The sequence below is a fragment of the Ranitomeya imitator genome, chromosome 2 (assembly GCF_032444005.1).
Source record: "Ranitomeya imitator isolate aRanImi1 chromosome 2, aRanImi1.pri, whole genome shotgun sequence".
NCBI lineage: Eukaryota > Metazoa > Chordata > Amphibia > Anura > Dendrobatidae > Ranitomeya > Ranitomeya imitator.
In genome coordinates, this window is record NC_091283.1 from 43,739,641 (window position 1) to 43,752,174 (window position 12,534).

General features: G+C 46.5%; 1 protein-coding gene across 2 annotated transcripts; it reads right to left on the reverse strand.

Moving 5' to 3' along the window:
• Positions 1–3,045: 3,045 nt before the first annotated feature.
• Positions 3,046–11,829, reverse strand: ALKBH6 (alkB homolog 6). Of its 2 annotated transcripts, none has more exons than XM_069746568.1 (7): positions 11,759–11,829; positions 8,684–8,743; positions 8,131–8,199; positions 7,854–7,914; positions 5,076–5,227; positions 4,884–5,000; positions 3,046–4,135 (listed from the first exon to the last, which is right to left on the reverse strand). In XM_069746568.1, exons 2-7 carry the CDS (start codon positions 8,732–8,734, stop codon positions 3,869–3,871), a joined length of 717 nt encoding a protein of 238 aa, XP_069602669.1. In that variant the 5' UTR covers positions 8,735–8,743; positions 11,759–11,829; the 3' UTR covers positions 3,046–3,868. The 2 variants fall into 2 exon arrangements, with proteins under 2 accessions (XP_069602669.1, XP_069602670.1); XM_069746569.1 differs by having other exon boundaries at positions 10,569–11,766.
• Between the last annotated feature and the right edge of the window lie 705 nt (positions 11,830–12,534).

Consider the following 12,534-nt stretch of genomic DNA (forward strand, 5'->3'; position numbering starts at 1 on the left):
AGTGGTTAAAGGGGTTGTCCACATTTGGGGACTTTTTTTTTTAAATTAAAAGGCATGAATTTGGAGTTAAAATTATTTTTGCAATTGGGTTTCATTAAATATCTTGAAATGTTTGGCTTTTATGGGCTTTTTATTTCCTGGCACATTCTACTTTGATGTGGTCTATGGTTATAAATCAGCTGAGAGGAGCTCAGAAAAAGACAGATAACAGAGTTACAGTCTCAACCAATGGACGATCAGAATGAGCTCACTGACAGATTCTCAGTTAACTCATTCTGCAGCTGGCAATAGACAATGTATCGGGCAGGTAACAGAAGGCAAATGTTGCATAATTTTTAATAAAACCCAATTCTAAAAATTATATTTAACTAAAAATACATGCATTTAAATAAAAAAAGTCCATAAAACCCTATTAAGGGAGCTTAAAAAAATGTCAGCCATGATTCACTTACCTGACAGCACTGGCCTCTGTGAGCAGCTCTGATGTGTCATGCAGGGGTTAACGTCAGACTAATAATTCGCTGGGTCATAAATGCAAATACCAATGGAAAATAACAGGATGGAAACTGGTAGGAGACGGATTAATCACCGTCCTTGTACTCTGGTTCTGCTCTATTGATCTGCTCACAGCTCATCTTTCATGGCTTTATCACATGAAGCGCAAGTGCAAACTGCGACCTTGGGCGCCGGGCCGGGGGTAAAAGTGGCGGAGGATCCGGGGGAGTAGAAGACCTCAGGCCCCGGCCGGGGGTAAAAGTGGCGCAGGATCCGGGGGAGTAGAAGACCTCAGGCCCTGGCCGGGGGTAAAAGTGGCGCAGGATCCGGGGGAGTAGAAGACCTCAGGCCCTGGCCGGGGGTAAAAGTGGCGCAGGATCCGGGGGAGTAGAAGACCTCAGGCCCTGGCCGGGGGTAAAAGTGGCGGAGGATCCGGGGGAGTAGAAGACCTCAGGCCCCGGCCGGGGGTAAAAGTGGCGCAGGATCCGGGGGAGTAGAAGACCTCAGGCCCTGGCCGGGGGTAAAAGTGGCGGAGGATCCGGGGGAGTAGAAGACCTCAGGCCCCGGCCGGGGGTAGAAGTGGCGCAGGATCCGGGGGAGTAGAAGACCTCAGGCCCTGGCCGGGGGTAAAAGTGGCGGAGGATCCGGGGGAGTAGAAGACCTCAGGCCCTGGCCGGGGGTAAAAGTGGCGGAGGATCCGGGGGAGTAGAAGACCTCAGGCCCCGGCCGGGGGTAAAAGTGGCGCAGAATCCGGGGGAGTAGAAGACCTCAGGCCCTGGCCGGGGGTAAAAGTGGCGCAGGATCCGGGGGAGTAGAAGACCTCAGGCCCTGGCCGGGGGTAAAAGTGGCGGAGGATCCGGGGGAGTAGAAGACCTCAGGCCCCGGCCGGGGGTAAAAGTGGCGCAGGATCCGGGGGAGTAGAAGACCTCAGGCCCCGGCCGGGAGTAAAAGTGATGGAGGATCCGGGGGAGTAGAAGACCTCAGGCCCCGGCCGGGGGTAAAAGTGGCGCAGGATCCGGGGGAGTAGAAGACCTCAGGCCCTGGCCGGGGGTAAAAGTGGCGCAGGATCCGGGGGAGTAGAAGACCTCAGGCCCTGGCCGGGGGTAAAAGTGACGGAGGATCCGGGGGAGTAGAAGACCTCAGGCCCTGGCTGGGGGTAAAAGTGGCGGAGGATCCGGGGGAGTAGAAGACCTCAGGCCCCGGCCGGGGGTAAAAGTGGCGCAGGATCCGGGGGAGTAGAAGACCTCAGGCCCTGGCCGGGGGTAAAAGTGGCGCAGGATCCGGGGGAGTAGAAGACCTCAGGCCCTGGCCGGGGGTAAAAGTGACGGAGGATCCGGGGGAGTAGAAGACCTCAGGCCCTGGCTGGGGGTAAAAGTGGCGGAGGATCCGGGGGAGTAGAAGACCTCAGGCCCCGGCCGGGGGTAAAAGTGGCGCAGGATCCGGGGGAGTAGAAGACCTCAGGCCCTGGCCGGGGGTAAAAGTGGCGCAGGATCCGGGGGAGTAGAAGACCTCAGGCCCTGGCCGGGGGTAAAAGTGACGGAGGATCCGGGGGAGTAGAAGACCTCAGGCCCCGGCCGGGGGTAAAAGTGGCGCAGGATCCGGGGGAGTAGAAGACCTCAGGCCCTGGCCGGGGGTAAAAGTGGCGGAGGATCCGGGGGAGTAGAAGACCTCAGGCCCCGGCCGGGGGTAAAAGTGACGGAGGATCCGGGGGAGTAGAAGACCTCAGGCCCTGGCCGGGGGTAAGAGTGGTGCAGGATCCGGGGGAGTAGAAGACCTCAGGCCCTGGCCGGGGGTAAAAGTGGCGCAGGATCCGGGGGAGTAGAAGACCTCAGGCCCTGGCCGGGGGTAAAAGTGACGGAGGATCCGGGGGAGTAGAAGACCTCAGGCCCTGGCTGGGGGTAAAAGTGGCGGAGGATCCGGGGGAGTAGAAGACCTCAGGCCCCGGCCGGGGGTAAAAGTGGCGCAGGATCCGGGGGAGTAGAAGACCTCAGGCCCTGGCCGGGGGTAAAAGTGGCGCAGGATCCGGGGGAGTAGAAGACCTCAGGCCCTGGCCGGGGGTAAAAGTGACGGAGGATCCGGGGGAGTAGAAGACCTCAGGCCCTGGCCGGGGGTAAGAGTGGTGCAGGATCCGGGGGAGTAGAAGACCTCAGGCCCTGGCCGGGGGTAAAAGTGGCGCAGGATCCGGGGGAGTAGAAGACCCCACAGCTCCAAAATGGGGATGTCACTGGAAATGAGCATTTTTCCTTAGACTTCTGCTGAAGGAATCGATGGGAGGAGGAGAGTCCTCTATTACACCTCCTGGAAATGTGGGAATAAAATGGCATCAGGGAATTACCGTTCTCTGACACAGACAGCACTGACTGCACCGCAAAATATCAATGCAACAACGTTTATTCATGGCAGGACATCCATATCGTTTATTATTCAATTATGTCAGAAATATGAACATATATAAGAAAGAGAGAAGAAAAAAAGACAGAAAAAGAAAGGAGAGAAATAGAAAGAGAGGAAACGAAACAGAGAAAAGAAGAGAAATAGAAAAAGAGTGAGAAAAAGAAAAGAGAAAGCAAGGGAGAGAGGGAAAGAGGGAGAAAGGAAAAAGAGGAGAGAAATATATATAGAGAGATAAAGATGGACAGAGATATTATAGAAAGAGGGAAAACAAGGGTGAGAGGGGAAGACAAAAAGATAAAAAAAGATAAGAAAAAAATAGAAACAGAGAAAAAGAAAGAAAGGAGGGAAAGGACGAGAAAGACAGAGAAAAAAGGAGGGAAAGGAGGAGAAAGAGAAAAAAGAGAAAGGAGGGAAAGGAAGAGAAATACAGAAATAGAGAAAAAAGAGAAAGTGCAAGAAAAATAGAGAGAAAGGAAAAAAATTCAGAGAGTGAGAGAAAAAAATAGGGGAGAGAAAGGCAGAGGCAGACAGAAAAAATAAAGAAAGAAAAAGAGAAAAAGACTGAAAGTAGAGAGAAAAAGAGAAAAACTAGAGAGGGATAATAGAGAAAAAAGGAGAGAAGAAAAAATAGCACAAAGAGCGAGAAAGTGAAACAAAGAAGAAATAAAAGAAAGAAAAAGTTATAGAAAGAGAGAAAACAAAGTGTGAAAGAGATAGAGAGAAGAAGAGAGCGCAGAGTGACGGGTCCGGTCCCTGCCCTAGGCCGATGGTTCCTCACAGTCCATGGCGCGGGGCCTCGTCATCACTCCCCACCAATCTGAGCCACGATCTGGTAATGAATCAACTGATTAATTAGAGTCAGAGGAGGATCATTAATGTCGCCATTCAGGCCTGTGTGGAGGTCGTCACCCAGCTTTCCCGGACTCCTGAATGGCACACATAACGGTCTCTCCCGGCTCGGCGAGTAGCCACGTTCTTCTTACTTTCTCTTCCCTAGAAAGAGCGCGGCTTTCAGCACTTTGGGGACGAGTCTGACGGTCAGTGAGACCCGTGTCCTCCGGGCCAGCGTCTCCTCCGCCCGGGCCGCGCACTGCCCCAGATTGGCCACTTTGTGGTCTAGCGTGTCCTGTGTCACCGGGCGAATCCCATGGAGGTGAGACTTATACAGGTCCTCGCGCAAAATAAAAAGACTCCGCGGCTCCAGCAGGAGGGAGAGGACGTGGCGCTGCTCTTCTGTCCTAGGGGCCTGGAACATAGAAAGGTCCTCACCCCATCTTCTCATATCACAATCATTAATATAATTTCACAATAAACATTAATAATCTTACAATTTTCCCTCTGACCTCTTAGGGTTTTTATTTTTTTAGACTCCTGTATTGGGAACAGTTTTCATCAGGCTCGTTATCATCAGAGGCAGGATTATAACGACAGGTTTCACCCCTATACAGCCGATCATACAGGATCCACAAATCACAACAGGCGATTTCATACACGGGTCAATGATGGGGAATGTGATTTTTATTTTCTCAAACACTAATTCAGCTGATTATCAGCCCATGGAAAAAAGTTCTTAAGGGTCCGTAAATCCATATGGATATTAAATTGTCAGCAGATCTCCATCTAATCCTCACAATAAAATAACCTAAGCTGCTCCCGCTCCTGTCCAGAGGCTTATCTCATGTGAAAACAAAAAGATGGGGCATGCTAAAATCCAACATGCCCAATCACCTTTTTTTCCCCCTGATTTGAGGAGAGAGGTGGAACACCCACCATTCACAATAGATGGTCGGCCGGTCCTAATAAACAAGTCAAGGCTGGCATCTAATGGATACGGAGGCCTTAAAGGGATAGTGCGAAGTGCTCAATTCCACATGCACAATCGACAGGTACATGCGGGTCTCAGCAGACGTGACACTCGTCTCCCATTGAGGAAGCGAATGGAGCCAGAATAACCCCTTTAAGACTGAAAGGATCAGACAAAATGGAACATTTACCTGATTTTCCTCCTCAGAACCCGATCCGCTGATAGGAAGATAGAAGTCCAGGAGCGTGTGGGAGCCCAGGCTGATGGTGGTGACCGTAGGATAGTACAGGGGTCCGTCCTCGTGAGGCTGGAGGGTACAGAGCACAGGGCGGTGAACGGGCATACAGCTCACCCCTATATACCCCGCGTATACTGCACTCACCATGATCCCCTCCCCAGGATTGTATTCGTTCACCAGCACGTGGTTTGCACGACTCCCCCCAAACACCTCCAAAGACGAAATCTTATCAGTATAAGTCTGCAGCCAGGGTGGAAGCTTTTCGGGCACCATACCCCGTGGGTGAGGGAGACCTCCTGTACCAAGAATACACAAAAAAAAAGTTACCTATACAGGTCCCACCTAATATTTGGGCAATTCTAAGTTAGGTTTATACACAATTTGATGCCTTTTTTGCTGTAATTATCAGCAAAGTGCTGAAGATTTTTTTTTTAAATATATTTTTATTGAGGTTTGGGCTTCATTTTTACTGATACAAAGCTCCAAATACACAGCACTGTCATAATAAATGAAGGATACAATTTTGGCCACCACTAGAGGGAGCTCTCGGCACACTGATTACTCATAGAACTCCATAATGTAACAGTATACACTATGCTCCCCCTAGTGGTGGCTGCGTGGTACAGCATTAATATCTTATTCAGTGCATTCACTTCTATGGAAGTTCCCGAAAGATAATGTTCAAAGATAGAAATACCCCTTTAATTAGAATAATAAATAGTTTTACTGCCATAAAGTAAGACTCTGCTCCTATGGAATAAGGGTGGAGATCAAATCCGACAAGTAAAGACCTATAGGATAAATACCATCCATAAAGATCCAATCAATAACTTATTTTATTTTTTTTAATTTTGGCGATTATGTGATTTCATATGATAATTAATTAACTGTGCGGCTGCCAAACAAAGCGTCTCCTTTCATCTCCCACAAATGTCTGGGCTGTGCCAGGCCCCGGAGGGCACGGTTGGACATGCCAGGGCTGGATATGCCGCGCATGGCAGTAATACTGTACCCCGTGCCAACAATCTGCAATCATTGCACTCTGACACGTCAGTGAGTTAGTCTACGTTCTGTCTGGATGATCACTGGAGTCCACAAATAGATAAACATGGCTGCTTTCCTCCAGGTGGTGTGTGATATTGCAGATCGGCCTCTTTTTTTTACTATAATAGAGCTGCAGTACCGGACATGACCCATAGTCGGGGTGGCGCTGTTTATGGAAGAAAGCAGCCATGATTTCTAAACCCCTTTAACTTAAAGCAAACAAGTCTTCTGCATTTATAGAAACAGTTATAGGACACTCCGTCTTATTACATTTAAAGGGGTTGTCAAATACTTAGATCTTAAGAATAAGTCATCAATATCAGATCAGTGAGGGTCCGACACCCCACACCCACTATCCGTTGTTAGCAGGGCCCATAAGGGTCAGAAGAAAAACTTAGATAAAGCAGGAACAGCACAGGGTGAAATGAATGAGAGCTGAGCTGCAGTACCGAGAGTGGCCACTAAATAGTGGGTGGCGCTGTGCTACTCTGGTTCTGTTCACATTGGAGTGCAGGAGCTGAAAACAGCTGATTGGTGGGTTTCACACAAAGCATTGATCTGATACTGACGGCTTATCTTATGGGCGCAGTCAGATAAATTGGAACAAGATCGGAACGGAGTGCATGGACTGGCCGGCGGCTCTCCCACCCAGAGCATGGCAGCTTCATGTATTTATATGCAGCTCCCAGACGATCACATGATGGGAGGACCTGCTGCTTCCTGGTGATCACATGACCTGCAGCTTCCTGGTGATCACATGATCAGAGGACCTGACACGTCCTGGTGATCACATGATGGGAGGACCTGCAGCTTCCTGGTGATCACATGATCAGAGGATCTGCCTCTTCCTGGTGATCACATGATCAGAGGACCTGCCTCTTCCTGGTGATCACATGATGGGAGGACCTGCAGCTTCCCGGCGATCGCATGATCAAATGACCTGCAGGTTCCTGGCGATCACATGATGGGAGGACCTGCAGCTTCCTGGTGATCACATGATCAGAGGACCTGACGTGTCCTGGTGATCACATGATGGGAGGACCTGAAGCTTCCTGGAGATCACATGATCGGAGGACCTGCCGCTTCCTGGCGATCACATGATCAAAGGACCTGCCGCTTCCTGGCGATCACATGATCAAATGACCTGCAGCTTCCTGGCAATCACATGATGGGAGGACCTGCAGCTTCCTGGTGATCACATGATCAGAGGACCTGCCGCATCCTGGTGATCGCATGATGGGAGGACCTGCAGCTTCCCGGCGATCGCATGATCAAATGACCTGCAAGTTCCTGGCGATCACATGATCGGGGACCTGCAGCTTCCCGGTGATCACAATTGGAGGACCTGACGCTTCATGGCGATCACATGATCAGAGGACCTGCCGCTTCCTGGCGATCACATGATCAGAGGACCTGACGCGTCTTGGTGATCACATAATCAGACGACCTGCCACTTCCTGGTGATCACATGATGGGAGGACCTGCCGCTTCCTGGCGATCACATGACCAGAGGACCTGCCGCTTCCTGGCGATCACATGATCAGAGGACCTGCTGCTTCCTGGCGATCACATGATGGGAGGACCTGCCGCTTCCTGGCGATCACATGATCAGAGGACCTGCCACTTCCTGGCGATCACATGATGGGAGGTCCTGCCACTTCCTGGCGATCACATGATCAGAGGACCTGCCACTTCCTGGCGATCACATGATGGGAGGTCCTGCATGGTATATCTGGTGCCATGCATACAGCAATCATGGCAGAAGTGAGAGTGACCGCCTCCACTATGGGGGTCCGTGGTGCCGCTGCAGTGAGATCTGGAGAGAAGCGCACAATCCATAACTGGGTAAAGAATCTTTACGGCGCGATCTTCACTGACCCCAGTTCTGCAGCTTCCTCCCCGTGAGCTGCGTCCATTTTGGCTTTGGAGCATTGTAGACCTGAAGAAGAGAAGGAAATAGTAAGATAGGATGCTACATTCAGCGCCCGGCAATGATGTCATCAGTGGCTCCGCCCAGGGACCGCCCCCGCGGATCTAGCCCTGCTCACACAGCTGCCGGTGTGACACCATGCATCGCTCTGTACAGGTAACACCTTTCTGTACCTTTGTCCTTTATGTAAAGTTTTACTTATTTCCATAAACTCTGTGACACTACCTGACGCAGCAGATACTCCTCCTCCGCCGCAGTGATGTACTCCGGGATGTAATAGGCGGCACGAGGAGCCTGGGAGGAGAGAACAGATACTAATAAAGGTTTTCAGGATGGACCCTCAATATCAGGTGGGTGGTGGTCCGACTGCCGGGGCCCCGACCAATCAACTGTTTGAGGGGGCTGCAGTGCACTGGAAGTGCAACAGCGCCATACAGTGCATAGTGGCCGGGAGTGGTACTGCAAGCTCTATCTCCCATGCAAAAGAATAGGCGAGAACTCGCAGCACCATTCATGGCTATTAGGCTGCATTCACATGTTGCAGATTTACATGGAAAAAAAAAAATCTGCAACGTAACCGAACCAATTTAATGTACAGGTTACTGCTAAAATTGACCTTAAAGGGGTTGTTCCCTATCTGGACCTCTTTAAATTTGTTCTAATGACACATACATGGGACATAACACAGGAGACAACCCCTTTAATGCAGTATATGCAGCTGCAAAAATACAGCCACGGCGTTCTGCTACCGGGGACCGACTGGTTAATGCTCGGGTACCTTGTCTATAAGGAAGTTTTCCAGGTCGGCCGCGCAGATGTTGGCTTGCATTTCCGCAGTCTGTAGAGGAGAAAAAATGACGGGTTACAGACTGTACGCGAAGGAATCATCGCCTGCCCCATGGTCACAAGTGATCAGTACGATGGAGGACAGACGGTGCGGGGAGCTGCTCCGAGGACATACGCCATGTGTGATTCTTAAAGGGGTTGTACTAAGCCGTATGTTATAGGATTGGTAATAACTTGCCGATCACTGGGGGTCTGACATGAATGGTGGCTGAGCATGCGCACCCGCCTCTATTCATTCTCCATGGGATTGATTTCAGAATACGCTGTATGCACTACGGTATTAGTGCACTGCATAGGTGATTAAGTGATCGCAGGTCCAAGCCCCCTAAAGGGACTCAATTGTAAAAAAAGAAAAAAAAAAAAAAAAGAAAAATACTTTTCAAATATTGTATACCCCCCAAAAGACACTATAAATATATATATTGTATATTTATTAATTAATGTTTTAGGGTGTGTGTGCTTTTTTAAATATTTTCAATGTTTTTTGCATATATATATATATATATATATACCCACACACGCAAACATATATATATATATATATATATATATATATATATTGTATATCCACACATGTAAAAATAAATCAAAATAGATTACATTAAATTAATTAAAAAATATATATATATAATTTTCTTTTTCTTTGTGCGTGTGTTTATTGTTTTGTTTTTTTTTTTTGGGGGGGGGGCGGGAAGGCAGGGGGGAGTTGTAATTTTTAAACATATTTTCAACATTTTTTTCCCCATATATACAGTACAGACCAAAAGTTTGGACACACCGTCTCATTTAAAGATTTTTCTATATTTTCATGACTATGAAAATTGTACATTCACACTGAAGGCATCAAAACTATGAATCAACACATGTGGAATTATATACTTAACAAAAAAAGTGTGAAACAACTGAAAATATGTCTTATATTCTAGGTTCTTCAAAGTAGCCGCCTTTTGCTTTGATGACTGCACTTTTTTTGTGAAGTATATAATTCCACATGTGTTAATTCATAGTTTTGATGCCTTCAGTGTGAATGTACAATTTTCATAGTCTTGAAAATATAGAAAAATCATTAAATGAGAAGGTGTGTCCAAACTTTTGGTCTGTACTGTATATACACAACATATTATTTATTTTCAACATTTTTTTTAAACACACGTAGAAAAAAAAGTTGAAAATATTTTTCAAAAATAAAACCCACCACATACAAAATTATATTAAACTATAATATATACATATGATTAAATGAAAAAATTAAAAAAAAATAGTATATTTTTTATCATTTATATTTAATTTAATCATTTATATATATACTAGATGGCAGCCCGATTCTAAAGAATCGGGAGTCTAGAATCCATATATACTTTATTTATTCAAATGTAAGGCTATGTGCACACGTCAGGTTATTTTCCTGACAAAATCCGGAGTTTTCTGGCAGAAATTTGCGTTTTTTTCCGCGCTGATTTTTCGCGTTTTTTGCGCGGATTTTGCGCGGAATTTTTGCGGATTTTTTGCGTTTTTTTTTTCCTGAATGTCCTTTTATCAGGGAATCCGCAAAAAATCCGCAAAAAGAATGAGCATGTTCATTTTTTTTGCGGATTGCGTTTTTTTTGCGGAAAAAAACGCATCCATCTGCACAAAAATTCCGGAATGCATTCTAAATGATAGGATGCATATTTTTAGCGTTTTTGATGCGGAATTATAGCGTTTTTATGGCGAAATTCTGCAAAAAAAACGCTAAAAATCCGGACGTGTGCACATACCCTAAGAATAATACAATTAATAAATAATAGTAAGAAAGAACAAAAAATGGCTGCACTTACCAGCTCTTGACAATTCTTGTTATTTAAGAAATTGCTGGGCAATAATGGACAATGTCCTTATGTGGCAAATAATAGAGCAATATACCCAATGTGGCAAAGAAGAGGTTAATAAACGGCAGTCTCTCAGTATAACAGTCAGTGAATAATAGGCAGTATATGGAGAAAACACCAAACAAAAGTCCAAAATTGGTGTGAAAATGTCACTGAACCACTTCACAACTAAATATATATAGTTTTGGTAAATGGTATTATCATTTTTTTGACAAAATTCGGCAGGAGCTTGAAGAGCAACGTCACTGGGCCCGCCTCCACGCAGTAGAAACTTGCTGTGAGGTAAAAATTCAAAAATCACACCAAAATGGTGGGCGGAGTGTGTCACAGTACGGCACGTTTCTGATTGGTCGCTCGCAGCAGGCGGCAACCAATCAGACACTGGACACTGTTGACGTCACTTATCTCCGGACATTAGCTCCGGACATTAGCTCCGGATATTAGCTCCGGACATTAGCTCCGGACATTATCTCCGGACATTATCTCCGGACATTATCTCCGGACATTAGCTCCGGACAATATCTCCGGACATTAGCTCCGGACATTATCTCCGGACATTAGCTCCGGACATTAGCTCCGCACATTAGCTCCGGACATTATCTCCGCACATTAGCTCCGGACATTAGCTCCGGACATTAGCTCCGGACAAAGCCACGGAAGTTGGCACAAATTGCAGGAAGTAGTATTCTAGGCAATTATATATTAGATATATATATATATACACATAAAGCGTTTAATCGCCTCTTTTCCCCCCAAAAAAAAATTAAAGAGCTATATTAAAATAAATAAAGATATTTGGTCTTGCAATGTACATAATAATTGTCTGAACTAATAAAATATTAAACTATTTATCTCATAGAGCGAACGACGAGACATTACAGTCCAGGAAGGAGTTGCAGACTTTATTCAGCGCCGCCAGAGATCTACAATGTGCAGCAAAACTACAACTCCCAGCATGCTATGACAGCTGAACTATGCAGAGGCACGCTGGGAGTTGTAGTTTTGCAATAGCAAGTGAGACCCAGATTAGAAATCCGCCGCGATAACGCAGAGTATTAGTGAATAGTAATAATTGTATCACAGTCTCCCCGACACCGACAGACAAATCCTCCTAAAAATGTGAATGGAAATTGCATTACCGTCCCACAATCCTTTTCGTTTATTCACTTCCGGGGCGTGGTGTCTTTGAGTGAGTGACACCTGATTGAGCCAATCGGGAAAGGAAATGGAATACTCGTGGCTGAACCAATGAAATTGCAGGAACGTGTGTAAGGGGCGTGACTAAGAGATCGCTCGGCAATCTTCGGTATTAGTCGGGAATCTTCGGCACTATTCCGTCCAGTCGTTTGTTGTTGGTATCAATGCGGCAGCGCTGAACGCGCTATTGCTCGCTGTTATCAGCCTGGAAGCAGGCAGACTGTAGTCTTTTTTTTTAACCCTTTCTTTCCTTTCCCTAGCCTTCTTCCAAATGCCATAACTTTTTTTTTTTTTTTTGCAGCCCACATTGGTGTACGAGTTTTTTTTTAATGACACCGTTCACTTTATGATATAAAGAGGGGGGGGGGGCTTTATGATATAAAGAGGGGGGGGGGGGGGGGGAGAAACTCCGAAGTGCGGTGAAATGATGAAAAAACGCAATGACGCCATTATTTTTTATTTAATGGGTTGATTTTATCACCTTCTTTGCGTGGTAAAAATGACCCGAAAATGTGATTCTCCAGGTCGAGGACGAGTGCGACAGGTTTTTAAAAAAATAATTGTAGTTGCTAAAAAAATTTCCGAAAGTAGTAAAAAAAAAAAAATCACTAACAAATATATTGATACCAAATCTGCTTGTTTTTATTGTATTTTTGTACGGGGAAATAATGCGACTTCTATGTAATCTTTTATTTTTAGATTTTAAATATTTTTTTAT